Raw genomic sequence first — 15872 nt, 5'->3', positions numbered from 1 at the left:
TGTAGAATGCCATAACCTCCTTAACTTGCCTGCTTTTATTTACCATCAAATTGTCTAACTCCATGAAGTATATCACTGTTTTACTGTTCTAATTTGTTGTACAGTCCAGTGAAGCAAAAGTTTATCTTCAAAAACCTTTTGATATAAAAAAAATTTTAAGGAGGCTTGTTTAGTTATATTTAACTTATATTTTCTTCCTTTTTGTCATGGCCTGAGCTTCAGAGTTTGGGGGTGTCTCATCCAACACAAAACTTGCATAGCCCCTTCCAAGTAGGACAAAGATATTCTACCAGACCACTTCTATTTCCTCTGAGATGCCACTACTGCTGACCAAGAGCTTTGTACGCATCACAGAGAAAAAGGAAAATCCTCAGCCCTACAGTGAAACAGTTACACAACCTGTTCTGCACTTTGGGTTTCCCCGTTCTGTACCTTTCTTCCAAATTTGAAATGCAGACCTGGAAAGCTGGAATAACTTAACTGTCATGTTTCACAAACTTGTTTTTTTCCCTGGGTGTGTGCTAAGTAACCTACCATCTCTTCATCGTGAATGAAACTTCCTTAGGTCTGTTAAATACAGAAATGTCATAAAAGCAAAGTGAAATTCTCAATCTTGAGCCTTTCTTGAAAGGGACACCACTGACTTCTGATAATCTGATTTGAATTAGTACGAAGCCTGGCAGTCCACCTGTTTAAGTAAGTTTACTTCTTGGTTAACAGAGTGTGAGGTTGTGCCTGGGAACATCTTAAAAGTACAAAATTGAGTAGAAGATTTGCTTCTCTTGCTTTACGTAAGAGTCAATTGCCTAGTAAGATGATAAAAAGACATAGGGTGGAAGGTTGGTCCTAGCTGAAAAGCTTTGACACAGATGAGAAGACTACTGAAATACAGGCAGGTAGAAATTAAACCCATCTCTAGCTGTAAATTACCTCTGATATTTAGCCTTGGTCCTCTCAGCTTCAAATTATGTAAGAAGATGAAGAGTAAAGAAAAGGCATGGTAAGCTACATACCTTGAAAATGTTGTATTTCATGTCGCTAATTTCAACAGTCTTGCTACCATGGCTGTCATGTTCCGTTTTATTGGTCATTAGGGTCTTAAACCTGAGAATAGTTTTAACAGAATTCTTTATTAGTACTTTGCAAACTCATTGCCTATTGCCAAACCCCTAAGTAAGGTGAAAATAAAGATCCTTCTCTGTTATTGTTTGTAAACTGACAACTGAAACCTTTCTTTCCATCTAATGACAATTACTTTGGAACTTCAGGGGCAAATTAACCTGGAAATTGCCTGGGTCTGATTCAATCCCATGTTATAATTGTTGAAAACACAGTTACTTTACCAGTACAGAGAAAGAAAGTAAATAACTACACATGTACCAGGTCAGGGGTGAAACCTCCAGGAAACGGGGAGCAATTACAGCTCTAGCTAGCAAACTGACCAGGGGAATGGAAAAGGCGTTGAATGGCTGGGTATGTGCATCCAGCTACTGCCCAGGTTTTTAGGGACAATTGCTGGTCAGTTTATGTCAATAAAGCCCTGGGTATCTTTAATAGATACTAAGAGTGGCTCGAAAAACTCATCTGTACTCTCTGCTCTTAAGATTAGCAAAGATGGTTTGGCTTGATCCTGCAGACCTGAATTACAGTCCATACGTAGTCCCTAGCGTTAGCAGCTGCTTTGCTACAGTGTGTGATTCAGAGCTAGTCACACAAATAAGGGAGTAAAGGGCCAAACCTTCCTCTACCAAAATGTACTGAGCTGTGGAAAGTGACTCACCTGTTAGATGCGGTAACCAGCAGGACTTTGTGTGCATAAAATAGCTTTCCTTCTACTAAGAAAGTTACATCAGACATTTCTTTATTGTTGAGAAAGTGAGGATCTGTTAAGGTAAGAAAAGAAAATGAGGGTGATTAGTTTTTGAAATTATGGATGCTTTGAAAAAAAAAATCACAAAAGCTTTGCTGTTTAGGTGAGCATCTTACCAAGGCGAGCTGGCAGTGTCTTTCGGATTTCAGGAATACTGGGTATAGGACTGCTGCCATAGCAATGGGTGAAGATGGACGCAAGCTGCTGATTGATGGAATCGTTCTGTAAGGAGGATAGAACAGGTATCATCAATTGGCACTTCGTACTGAGCAGGTTTCAAACATACTGTAACACTTCACTTGAGGTTTATAACAACAGTACCCTAACAAGAACAACCTCGAAACAGAGGGACTAGCACAATCTAACACAAGTATGCTCTGATAGACGCTGCAGTAACAGTTTACAGGCCAACCCACTGTTGAGAAGAAGAGGCCATGTCAGCAAAAGCTCATCTTTCCACGTGCTCTGTAACAGAAAAGCCCAGAAGCACATTCTCAGCAACATTTGATTTATGGTACCAGTTCATTGTCAGATACTGAGTTCTGGTTCCTAGTTTGCAATTGTTTTTCGTTAGCCAATTATACCTCTTGCTTTTAATTTAAAGGATAGTTACAATGTATGTTGTAATGACCAATTATGGAGACGTCAGGGCAGTATAAACCCCTCAGCACCCCCCTCTGTGCATTTCTAATGTGTCCTTTCCAGTCAGAAAGCAGGCACCCCCCTTCTTGTAACACAAAGGGCAACAGCCTCTTGGAAGAGAACATGGTAGAAACAGGATGAACTTATCTGGAACACGGGACAGCTAAACTACAGACTATGGATAAATATATCCTATGTGTGCCTTGAAAAGCAATGAAAAAGCAGTCCTAGGCAACCTTTAAATAAGAGAGAAAAGTAGAAGGAAAATGTTGCTGAACAAAAGCATTGTTCAGAAAGGTCCTAAAAGATACTACTGAAATAACCTGACTTGTCCAGTACTGCATTGATAATGATTCTTGTTATAGTCACATTGTTTCAAAAACCAGTTGCTGAACTAGACTTGAACAGAATAAGGTTCACTTCTATTGAAATTAATATCTATATTCTGAGGGCTGCTTTTATGATTCTCTCTCACTGGGCTGTATGTGAACTTAGATGGATGCTGTCAGGGACATCATACCATAGCTCACGGGGACTTTGCACACGCGTTCACTTGTTTTTGGTGTGCCCTGGCTTATACAATAGCAAAAGACATGGCTGGACCGCTTGGTTTTGATACTGTTACCAAAGTTATGATTACTTTGCTGGTTTTGAGGATATCAAACATGAGCTGCAACCCTTCATTAACCAGTTCTTCATTGTAGTCTTCTTCTTTAATGGTGACAAATTCCCGTAAGAGGGTCTGTACAACTGAGTAGCGAGACTGGTAGAAGGTTGTCCGTAGGGACTCGATCCACACGTGGAGCTTCCATGGGACTCCTGCAGCCATAACGAAGAGAAAGATGATGAATGCAGAAATAAGTGAGTAGAGACCTCTGTTAGTAGATACTAGCACCTAGCAGCACTGAAGTAGATCTTTACACATTTCTTTACAGTAGATGCATTAAAGGTGACTGAGCTGGGTCACTGACAGGTTAAGTGACTTGTCTACAACAGCAGAGGACTGGTATCAGGACCACGAGCTAGAATTTGCTGCTGGTTGTTAAGGGCCAGAGACTCCCTATTGTGTATTCAGCTTCATCAGCAGTCAGAGCCACAAGTCAATTTGAACGAAACTTGTATGAATACCTAACCCTACACAAAGTGTGAGGTCACTTCTCCTAGTTGCCTGTAACGGTCTAGAACACGAACTTCAAAGCTTCTCTTTCCTACCTTTAGATCAAATCTGCTCTTCCACCTTAAACCACTTAATCTCTGATGTTATCTTCGTTTTTGAGACTGGCCTCTCTAACACAGACTACCTGATGAAGAGATGTGCCGCTTGCTTTTGGTTATTGGAAACTGAGGGTCTAGCCAAAAGTGACGGACAAAACACTTTTAAAATTTAAATTACGTATAGCTGTTTCCCATAAACTTATGGTAGCTCTGCAGTCGGGGTTACAGATGCTAAATGAAATGGACAAAGGAAAAAGCTTTTCATTCCCTACATGTGAGAATGACACTTAAAAAAAAATAATAATAAAGAAAACCCCTTACCAAGCGCCCTGAGCTCCATGGTGATGTCTACGTAGCCGTGCTCAGCACTGTAGTACATGGCCTCCTGCAGGGCCTTCATTCTGGTTTTGCATAGCCTGACTTGTCCCTCGTTGGAGCTGCCCTGGCTGGAGGTGTCGCTCTCCACTCCTTCAGCTAAAATCTCCTCCAGTGAGAGGACATCTCCCTTCAGTTGCTGGGGCTGGGTCAGGAGCTTGCGCAGAACGTTCCTGAGGAAGAGAAAGGTGTATCATTTATGGATAAATGAAATAGCAATAATTCAGGCAGGACTGTGGTGATTTAAGTTTAGAGGTCTAGCGTAGCAAATAATTTCCTTCCCAAAGAGTCAGGTTTTGACAGACATCTGGCAGATACGGAGATGCTTTAAGGTGCTTATCCTTCTTCACTCCTCCAGCTAGAAATTGATGCCCTGAAAGCAAGGACAAAAGAATGCCATGTGCTCTTGTACCTTAGCAGAAACAGGGAATGTTTCAGAGCGTTGGGGGCAAACTGATTTTTATTGCAGTTTATACTTTGGAACACGTATAGAAGAAGTGCACTTCTTTCTGCCAGCTCTAAGTGTGGTAACATCTTAAGGTCTGAAGTAAGAATTACCAAAGACTGTCTGTTAGAACCCTTGCTGTTTCCCCAAATGACCATCTTCAAGCACTGTTGTTTTAGTCAGACTTGTTTCCTGTATCAGTAAATAGAAACCATAAAAAATGATAGTTCTGCATCGCTAAATCCAGGGAGAATTTTCTGGTTTGGAATTTCACACAGCAGTTGCAAGAAGGAGGATTTCTTGTGTCCAAACAGTCACTTTAGAAAGCTTGCATCATTGGTCTCCCTGCAGACAGCTGGAGCCATCTGCAACAGACATTCCCCATCCCAGGGAGTCCACCCGAAATACTCGGCTGTGACACTGAATTGCCGCTAGCTGGTGCTCTCTTTGCACCCACGTTACGCCGTAGGGCTAAAACTGGGTAGTTTTGTGCTTTACATCACCTTCCCCTACCTGACAGGAGAATAAGCCTTGGCTTTCAGTTTGCGTGGTTGGAAGTCACAGCAGATTGTGGGAGCGGAACAGAGCTGGGAACAGAGCGGTGTTTGTGGAGTTCTCCACTGTAAATAACAGCATTAGGCTGTTCCAGCTTCGCTGAGTTTGGGCCTCATTTGAACTGGGGATGTTTTTGCTAGTGTAGCCAGATGTGTGCTGTACCTGGAGGTGCACATCTGGCACTACTGTAAAGCACATCTATGCACAAGCAAGATAGCTGCTATTTAGCCTGTTGCAAGAAAGGCAGGCTGTAACGCTGCAAGACCCTCTGGATATCACGTACCCCAGCTACATGGGTGGTTTGGGCCTGTTTTAATTGGCTCATTGTGCTGACATTTTTTTCCGGGAACAAAAGGATTTCTCCATGAGTTTGTAAGTAATGTCTTATTTCTAAACAACCACCCTGCAAAGCAGGGGTTGAAAGCCCAGTCTAGTTTTTCTGTGTTTTAAATGACTGATCTCTTGGTTGGTTATCCAGAAACCAGAGATGCAGCCAACTGAAATCTATAGCAGTTTATTTTTCCCACCTCCTTGACTTGATTAGGGTCTGTCTTAGCATGTGAACTGCTATTTCTATAACCGGCCCATAAGTGGAACTCACGTATAGCCTAGAACCAGCTCTGTTAGCCCTCAGTGCCACGGAGATATTCCAGCAAATGAGTGAAAAAGCAAACAGAAACCTTTCTTTTGCATTTTGTGCTTTTGACTAAGATATAATTCCTTTTTTCAAAGTTACTGTTACTGAATAATGAAAATCTTGCATAATTTTTTTCCTCAAAGGGATGTAACAGAAAGCATCTACGGGCTTAAAGATTCATTCAGTCCCCCAAATGCTCACAACCAGCACTATCTACATCAGAATCAGAGTAACCTGAGATACTGAGCTGCCCTAGAAAAAAAATGGTTGCTATCAGCAGAGCCTTAATACCATCTTCTGAGCTGCACACCCAGGGATTTGTGCACAAGACACCCAATACAAAGTCACATAGGAGTACCTACAGTGCGATAGCCTTAGGCAAAACCACTCTACTGAACATGAATGGAGCTTTACCTGTGCCCATGCGCAGCTGAATGACTGAAACAATTCATATCTTCGTGAAGTGATGAAGACATACTGTTGACTTCCAGCATGCTCAGGAGGGGATCGGCACCCCTGCTTAGTAATAAGCTGACCAACTCGTAGTTCCCTAGGAAACAATTGACAGAAATGCAGTGGTGACTCCGTGCCTGTTACCCCTTTGAAAGCATAACATAGGGCTGTTAGCAGGCAGGCTGTACTAGCAACTTTTGTGCCGACAACTAGTGCTTTCAGAGCATCCTGCAAGCATGCGCTAGGCTTCATAGCATCTCTGAGAGGGAGGAACAGAGTCACAAAGCAGCCAAACTATGTAAGAGTGCACAACTAGCTACAGGTGGAAAGAGAAATTGGTCTGGCACTTCCAGTACACACGAGCAGAGTCTCAGCTGTTCAGCTGCTGGTGGGTGAGGTTAACAGAGAAGGTCAGAAGGGAGCTGCTGTATGCTGCACTTGCTGACCACAGCTTCTGTAAAATCACCTTGCAGACAAGTGTATTGGTGCAGTTCACATTCAGCTGGGCCTCTTTTCCACCGTTTTCATTGGTTATAGTAGTGAGTGGTGGCAAGAGACCTAGCACAATGTGTATCTGTTACTGGGAAGGGAAGAGGCCATTTTTTTTATCCCTTCAGTAGAACTTGGAGCAGAGTAAAGCAGAGACTCATCTTCATGAAGACACAAAAATGAAGCAGAAAAAAAAAAATGGCTAGAAGTGTTGAAAAACAACAGGTACTTTTAGGCTAGCACAGACTTGTTCACAGAATGCTAAACTTCTGTTATGACAGCAAAGTAGAAGAAATGCAGAATTTTACATTTGTTTAATAAATTAATAAAACAAATTTATATAAAAGCTATTCTTTCCCTAGGCTGAATTTAAACTTGTTAATTTTTGCATCTGGAAGTTATTTAGTTCCAAGACATGCCTAGGCTAGACAGTAGCTGTTTTATGTTTCTTGACAGTGCCCTATGCAAAGGAGTTGTTTTAGCTTTACTGTGGAGGCCACTGGCAGGAGATGAGTGTTGGTACTGCTGGCAAAAGCGGACAGTCGTTTAGTGCCCATCAGCTCTTGCACGTGATGACTGCTGATAGTCACTGCCAACCCAGGCTGGGTTTCTGCTAGTGGTTTAGAAATGAAAAAAGTGCTGGCTCTTTAGTATCCAGCTTGTGGATACTGAACTTGATATCTTTACTGTATCCACAGTACCTTCAAAATGCAGTGAATCCTAACATGTTTTACAGACACCTGACCCGCGCATCAATCAGTTGTGGTTCTGTGGTAGCATAAGATGGAGTGTGCTGAGGCTGTGCATAACTTACCTGCTGCTGAAGCCAGTTGGAGCGGGGTCTCAGCATAGTTGTCTTCTCCACTGTTAACAGCAGAGCCCTCAACATGGGCACCAGCATCCAAGAGCAGCTGCAACAGACACGTTAAAGACAAGGAGTCGAGAAAAGAACAATTTAGGAAGACTTAACAGAAGAGGCTGTGTGTTAGAAAAGAAAACCTGTAGATTCATAATGAAGAGTGCATGCGCACAAAAGGAACGTCTCAAAGGCTGAAGCAAAGTGTGGATTGCAAGGCAAGTTTCTCATGCATTTCTTTAATCAGCCTAGGGCTAAAGCCTCTGCTTGAATGTCAGTTTAGAGACTTCTTATTTTCTGTTGTTTTACTGTACTTTGAATTGAGAGTTTATGCTGGAAAAAAAATCTCATCTGGCAGCTTGAGGAATATCTGTTTTCAAATCTCATTTATGAATCTGGATTTGCTATTGTAATTTCCCAACTCCAAAGAACTCTGCAATCAGAGCTTCTCTTGGGCACACGGAGTCCATCATTTAGCTTCATGCTGTGCGCAGGGAACAGCACACACCTTCAGGGAGTTAGCCCTGGAGGCCAAACGTCCCCCCTTGGTCTCTCAGGCCCTGTGGAGCCTGCATAAGGAGACCCTGGCAGCCTCAGTGAGTTGCCACACACAGAACCGGCTTTCTTTGAACACAAGGAGCTACTCACAGTGGCAATTATGCATCTCCCAGATGCAGGGGAGAAGGCTACACAGCAGTGAGATCTCTTACGGCCGAGCAGTGCGGGCAGTCAGCAGCAGGGCACCCAGACAGCACCGCTTCCCGCCGCAGCCCCATGGGTGCCGTCCCCCTCCCCTGGCAGCAAAGATGAGCGCTGGGCTCCTGCCTGCAGGGGAGGTTCTTCCGCTGCGGGTGGGAGTCCAGATGGCTGTATTGTGTAACGCTGTCACAACTGAACAGCTTCAGCCGGCCCCATTTGACACTGGCCTTGGCACTAACAGCACATACATTCACATTTTTATTTTAAACCTGTTTGTAGAGCATGACAGCTGCCCATGGGCTGGTTTGTTTCTTTTGAGATGCCAACTATTCCATGCAATGACCACATGGTAGGCCTTAACTGCAAAGGTGATTTCACACACAGATTCCAGAAAGCTATCATCTACCCTTTAAGGAATGGTTGCCAAAGGAGATTTTTTGTAGTCTTTAGAAGTTTTAAACAAAATAAGAGAAACAAACATTGTGGGTATGCAGTCCAGCAGGAACTTTGATATACCTGGCTACATCTCCTGGGAGAATCACACTCCTACCACACCTGTAAATTAAGGCTGTCCAACCTTTGTAATACCAAAGGCTGTACTGGCAAATTGCCAGGTGGGATCTAATCTTTATAATTATTTACAAATGTATACAAACAAACAATGACTGTATGCAACCTCCATTTGCTTACATCTTTTTTTCCCTTTAAGCAGAAGGCAAATTAAATTCAGCAGCCGCTGACTACCTGCTGTGATTAGTTTTGAGTTCCCCTTGAAGTTCAGGTAGGATTTCTGGTATTCCACACTATTCTGCTACTCCCTGCATTAATTCCATAGAAAAGGGAGTGGGCAGATACTCGAGCCACCTGACAGTGAGGGTGCTGCCCAGCACTCAGCTCAGTGCTGCACGCCAGTCCCTCAGTGTCTGCTTTAACGGTTCCCGACCGGAGGATCTCCGCAGCTTACCTGCACGACAGATATGTGCCCATGTAATACAGCAAAGGTGAGAGCAGTCCAGTGCCGACTGTCAGGATGGACTGAAGGGTAGCGCGGAGAGGTGCTGGGAACCTGGGCAAAAGAAACCAGGTAGTTATTAACCATTGCAGCGTATCTTAAGATTTCTACGTAACTGGCTTTTCCCTTTGTAAGTGACAGCCCCAGGGAATGGTAACTAATGTCATTTAGAAAATGCTGCCAGCACTGCTCACTCTGTCCAGTCCCCTGGGCCTTTTTAATGGGCTTGCTGGTTTCTCCTAGTGGCAGCTCTTTCAGGAAGGAAGCCCCTTTACCCGCACCGTGCCTATTATTAGGCTTGTCATTGCCAATCATAATTGCAGCCACTGAGTGCTCCAAGAGATTTTGACATTTTTTCTCCCCCTCCCAAATCCCTGAAGCAGTGATTTCTGAAAGAAATGCCTTGCTCTGAGTCCAATGTAAAAGCTTCCAGAAGGGAAGACTTCAGTTGCTACAAGAGATTTCATAGTGATTTCTTAGCTGCTCTTGTTAATTTATAGATCAAGAATGAATAATTTTGGTGAGAGTTTCCTCCATTACTTACTGGGATATCTAAATTTGCTCCGGCATCTATAAGCATTTGGACCATAGCTTCATCTCCAGCAGCACAGGCGTACATTAGTGGGGTCATACCCTTCAGGAAAGGAAAAAAAAAAATGGTTACCTTTCTATACCTTGCAACAGTGAATCTGTCATGTACACCGAGTTTGAATCTCACACAGTGTGTATCTGTGCACACATGCACGTGTAGGGACAGCACACGCACATGTTGAAAACATTCTGGTTTCTGTGTAGAGCTGGCACCATGTATTAATATGGGAAAGCAATGTGGACAAAAAATTAGGGGACAAGACTGCAAGAATACAAAAGGGATCGCTGAAAATCGCAGCCATGTATTGTCCACAATTCTTGAGCTTTCCTGAGGCTGCCAAAAAAGAAATAGCATTTCTTGGATCATTTGTAGCCAGATGAACTGAAAGCAGAAAACAACACAAAAGTATGCAGATGAATTTATTTGGCAACATATCCCCATTGCTAAAATCCTGTTTGCCACAATATTTCAGCATTTCAATCCCATAAATCTGCCTCTCTCTTTTTACTTAACCAACAAACTGTGACGGCTCAGAGATGAATTATGAGAGAAATGAGCCTTACTTACAGAGCTAATTTCAGGAGTAGCCAAGGACAGAAAGGAAACGGCCTAGTAAAATTCATTCCTGCTCACGTCCTACAGTGTTTCCCCCCGCTTAATTACTTTGTTTGAATTTTCCACAGGTAGTATTTCTGCAGTTCATTGTGTATAATATAACTGCATGAACTGAATGAATAATACAGCTTTGTCTTTAGACAGATGTATCGTAAAATAGAAGTAAAGTTCACACAGAGGAGTTCTGGTCCTGTATCTGCAAAGGCATCTTTTCAAAACAGCCACAATTCCCATCCTCCTGCACGTGAGACAGCCGTACGCATTTGCGAAGATGTTTCAGGGGTGGGAGGATGGGTGAGTTTGGTTTTCTGGGGCTTTGAGAGGGAGACCAGCTCTAATATAGACAGGTAACATGAGAATTCTAAACTTGGGTTGGCAGGCACAAGCCTGTACATGGTCAGGGTTCTATTAAGCTACCAGGTTAACATAGATGCATTTTTTTTCCCTCCTCCGATATCAGCTTTGCATTCCCTGCTTGCTAGTCAGTATTCATAGGGAAGAAGAGATTGGTTTCATGCAATCTGAAGGGTTAGGAAAACAGAGAGCTGCTTCGTACCAGCTAGAAGCGAATACAAGGAAGGTCCTGCTCCAAGTTCAGGTTTCTGAAGCTATTCTGAGTTCTCTCTCTCTCTCTCTCAAAATTTATCTATGCACACAAATGTATAGAAGTGGGTCTGAACACAGACCTTAATGCTGGATGTGCTCACATTCTGGGAGTGGTCAAAACCTGAACCTGGATCTAAAGGCTATATGCTAAATTAGTCCAACAATTCCAGTGGTAGGATTTGCAAAAAACCTTTTGCTGTACTTGCCACACAAGAGGCAGTCACACCTGTTCGCAGTGACTCAGGGGTGCTTGCCTACTGTGCACTGTTTTAAAAAGACTCATCGTTACCAAAGGAAGTCAAAATACATCAACTTAGTTTATGAGGTGCCAGTGTCCAACGTTCTATCCTACGACAGGACATTCAGACCTGCTTTCTGTTGCTGTGCCTACATCAGTTATCCCTGAATCAGGCATACTGGCATTACAGGAAGGGGAAAACAAAAGCTAGCTGCAAAGTTCAGATTGGGTTTCATATTCCAGTTACGTCAGAGTTCACTGCTAAGTGTTTGGATTTAATTCTCTCTGTGGTTGGTAGTGTGATGGAGGTTGCTTGCTGAGTTGAAATTATGAGTTGCTCCAGAATCACTGACGTGGAGAATTTCAGAGCAGCTCTGTCTCCAAAGAGAGACGTGTTGCCCTCCTTGGTCGCTACCAAAACACTGTTTTGAAACATGGGAGCAGCACTCTGCAAAGACAACAGAGCTGCCAGTGCTGTACGATCTCCCTGTTCACAGTAGGACTGGCTAGAGGAAGACAGCAGCAGGATGATAACAAGACCATAAATAAGTGACATATAAGTGATAAATACAGTCCTCAACCTTTCCAGCGAGTTGCCTACAATGCAGGGTCCTTATGTATAAAAAAAAAGCGAAACAGCTGGCTTGCTGTAGACAGGTAAAAAATGTCCCTCAGTGAGAAGTGATTGGCTTGGCACCAGTGCCAGGATACTAAGGTTCACAGTGCAAAATACCAGAGCAAGAATACAGCAGTTCTGCTTTGGAAGAACAAAAGTCCTTAGGGCTACATAAGCCAAAACTGCAAAAACTTAAGAAAAAAAATAATAAAGGAAGTAAGTGGCAGACTTACTTTATTCATAAAATAAATCTGCCACCAGTGTCACTTTAATAAAGTGAATGTCAAGGGCACCTGTGAAATGATACCCTACCTCTGTGACCACAAAACTCATTATATGGGGTATGTAAATAAGGCAACTACATACTTAAATGGAGACTTGTGCAGCAGCAATTCTGATCATATTTGCATACATATTCCTACCTTCTTTTAAATTGCAGGATGGTAGAAAGAACCATGGAAGATGTGCCAATTTCAGAATTCGGTCTGAAGTGCCACAGCACTAAAACACAGTATCACACAGCCTATGAGAAAACCTCTCTACTTGTATGTAAATCCTTCCTACTGATAAATATCCTATTGTTTCTGAGACATGACAGCTCATTCTCGTTGCTGTGACAGCTATAATGAGTGTTTATTTGGGGGAGGTGTTTTTTTTCTTTTTTTTTTAATTAAAAGCTAATTCAATGCTTTGAATTATGCCCCAGAGAACAGACTCTGCTGTTACTTGATGGGACTGACAGCAGAAGCAGCCAAAGACTTACCAGGCTACCAAGTCCCCATACTTAAATCTAGCTGAGCAGGGAACAGGTAAAAACAAACAAAAAAAGACACATCGGCACAGTGAGCTTTCAGCAAAGCTAATACCAATGGATACCAATGCCACTGGGGTTCTCTGTGCTGTTTGTTATACCAGACTGTACCGAGAACACACAATTCACTTCACACGGGCAACCTGAAAGCCATCAGACAGCAACACCTTTTGGTCGCTCATCACTGACCCACACAGGATTTCGGCTGTTGAACCAGAAGAGAGTGTCAGTGGCAAAAACCACTTTGTTTTGACATTGTCTCAGCATTAAGACAACATCAGACTTTCCATTTGCAGCCAGCATATTAACCTGTCTTCCATCAGTGTCTGAGACACGCCATCCAAGGAACAGCCCTGCATTCCAGCTGATAAAGAAACAATTCACTCTAGGCTTTGACTGGCTTTTCAGGAGGTGGCATGAGAGGGGACTTACTTTTTTTTTTATTTAAGAGATACGTTCTCAGAATAAAACACCAGATGGACTTAGAAAAGACACTGAGAGGCAACTAACGCTTAAGACTTCACACATTGATTTGCTACACAGAAAGGAACACACAATTTGGTCATACAAAGAATTTTTTGTGTGCGCATACCTGATCATCCATGGTGTTAACTCCATCGGGTCCTAGTGCATCTATTGCTTGATTGATCAGATCTGTCCTTCCGCAGTTTAACATTCGGAAACCCAGATCCTGCTGGAATTTTTCGGTAGCAGCCTTAGCATCCAGTCTCCGGAAGGAACTAAAGCAGCATTCAGGTCTGTAAAGGATAAAATAATTTCTGGATTTTGGTCTTTTTTTATTTTTTTTTTCCACATCTCTCTCCCTGTCTCAGAAATCAGGCTTATTTAATGTCACAGTTTTACCTAGTGCATACTTTCCCCACTGTGTAATCATTTCTGAAAAATCTGGCTATCTTCAATCATATTGGAGATGGAAGATTTTGTTCTTAGAGATAGTAAATTCATATAAATACTGAGAGAAGAGAGACGAGCCCAAGCAGAGGAACTTCACTGGTGCCCTCCTCTGAGAGAAAGGCAGAAAGAAATCCTTATTCCTTGCCACTCAGCCCGTCACTACAAGGGTGTCTCTGGACCAGGCACTGCTTGTGCTACACCTTCACCAGCAGAACAGCAAAGGGATGCCAGGATATGCCTGTTCTGAAATGGGCACTGAACACCTTCGGCTTCTACAGCAGTGAGGTTGTGGTGGGAGAAGGGTCACAGGATGCACACCTGCAGCAACCAGATTTCATTAATTCTGCTTCTCGTGATAAATAAATAAAATTTTCTTTAACTAATTAGCTATATATCATTTGTGATATCACATCGTATGGTAGCCCATCAAACATACAAAAACATATTCTAAGAAGGAAAAAGGTGGAAAGAAGGTGTACATATACATAAAATACCAGTCAGGTGATAGTACTAGGATGAAACAATTATGTTGTCTGACCACCAGACTATTATTTTGAAATAAAAGATATTTCTAAAATAAGATAATGATCCTTACTCCTCAGATTCTTTTCTGGAGAAAAAAAAATCAAATTCAAAATCAAAAACAAACCAAACAACCAAAAAGTTAAATCAAAATCATTCTCAACTCTCTTCCAGTGCCTCAAAGGAAGTGTGCTAACATTTCTATGAGTTTCTGTTAAATCCTTATCCTCTAGCTGACTATCAAACAACCTTTATCTCATTTGGAAGGAGTTCAGAGATTACTGTAAATCATCTGGTTATCTGCTGAGAGACTTCTGAATTCCAAACCTGGAGGTCTATCTCTTTCGCTGAAGAAGCATTCCCAACTTGGAGGCACTTCCTATCTCAGCTGAGTACTGATATGGTCAGCCCTTTGATGTTATTTCAGGGCGAGTGCCTCCTCTACTCGTTGTCTGGTTTTCAGCACAGGCTCTAGTGCGAACTCTCAGTAAGTGCAATATTAGCCTGCCAAGTTCCTTTGAAAAATGAGACTCTTTCAACGGGGCTAACCTCTTCTGGAAACTTTGTATGGCCTGCCAGATAAGTAAAACACTCATCACTTCACTTAGAAGACTCAGGATGAATCTTATGCAAGTATTAATTCAGCTGGTCATTTTGTATGCTTCTGAACTTGCATTGATGACAAATGGTGACCAGATGCAACGAACAATATGCTGAGTTAACAAAACTCACTCCCCAGCCTGGTGACCGGTCACACTGCACATGGGAAACCAGCATCTCACCGCAGCTGCTCTCAGGGAGGAACTACACCAGGGTGCAATTTGGGGAACAGTCAGCAGGGAAGCAAAGTGACAGCCCTGGAGTCACCAGCTCTTTGGAGATACATCTGTGAATAAATGTAGCTCCCAGGCAGCTGAGTGCAAGTATTTGACGGGAAGACAAGATCTTGGAAGCATCCAGATACTAGATTAGGACACATGCAGCACAGAGCACAAGATGACAGTAAGGTAAGGCTTACTGTTAGACATACACAAGTCCTCAAGCTAAACTAGCCAATTAATAGTCTTGTTCTGTCAAGGTAATTGGTACAGTATCACGATAATACAGTATTTTATAATTATGATACCATAGTTGTATTATAATAATCATCATCCTAATGCAAACAAGTGAAATAGAAAGACATAAACTTGAAAGCCCTTGAACCTCAGAAAATAACTGAAGTTCTTAAAGAGATGGTACCTGTCTTTGCACATTGTTTCTGTTTTGCTAACAGGTGCGATCCCACTCAGTGCTATTTACACGCACTGGTGGAGCAGGGGGACAGTTCACTGATGAGCCCTGCCGAGCGAGCAGCAAAACAAAGCAGTTGCGTGGAGCTATCAGAGAGACGGGGCAAAAAGGTGGGCTGTAGTGCGTGGCCTGGAGCTGCCAGCAGGCAGCTGCAGGCAGGCAAGTTCAGGTGCAGCAATGTGAAGTTCTGGGGGCTTTACTCCTGGGGCACAGCCTATGCACAACTTCCCAGCGCAAGTTGACTACACATTTGCTGTTCTGCAGTAGTTGCTTGACAGCGTGCTTGCCTACGATAGAGGCGAAATCGCTTTTTCTTTTAGAGTGTGATAAAAGTTAGAGCATCCTCCGAGAGCCAGCAGGAAAGAGCTCACAGATGCACAACTGCTGTGCAGCAGCTGTACCCACAGCAGGTTTTCCAT

At 42.8% G+C, this 15872-nt stretch overlaps 2 protein-coding genes across 2 annotated transcripts in view; one reads left to right on the top strand and one right to left on the bottom strand.

Annotated features, from left to right (window-relative positions):
- ABTB2 (ankyrin repeat and BTB domain containing 2) overlaps positions 1-15872 on the bottom strand; it is a 141495-nt gene that overhangs the window by 5474 nt on the left and 120149 nt on the right. The window contains exons 5-14 of the mRNA XM_083838436.1: positions 13319-13484; positions 9793-9882; positions 9201-9302; positions 7496-7592; positions 6154-6289; positions 4049-4275; positions 3153-3331; positions 1987-2092; positions 1781-1883; positions 1014-1104 (exon numbers count right to left, since the gene is read on the bottom strand). Coding sequence (XP_083694562.1) covers positions 1014-1104; positions 1781-1883; positions 1987-2092; positions 3153-3331; positions 4049-4275; positions 6154-6289; positions 7496-7592; positions 9201-9302; positions 9793-9882; positions 13319-13484 — 1297 coding nt within the window. The remainder of the gene's footprint in view (positions 1-1013; positions 1105-1780; positions 1884-1986; positions 2093-3152; positions 3332-4048; positions 4276-6153; positions 6290-7495; positions 7593-9200; positions 9303-9792; positions 9883-13318; positions 13485-15872) is intronic.
- The window catches only part of NAT10 (N-acetyltransferase 10), a 103225-nt gene that overhangs the window by 34546 nt on the left and 52807 nt on the right, over positions 1-15872 (top strand). The gene's annotated exons all lie outside the window — the stretch shown is intronic.

Source organism: Anser anser (assembly GCF_964211835.1).
Source record: "Anser anser genome assembly, chromosome: 5".
Lineage (NCBI taxonomy): Eukaryota > Metazoa > Chordata > Aves > Anseriformes > Anatidae > Anser > Anser anser.
The sequence above is the reverse complement of the archived record's forward strand: the minus strand, read 5'-3'. Positions and strand labels throughout refer to the sequence as shown.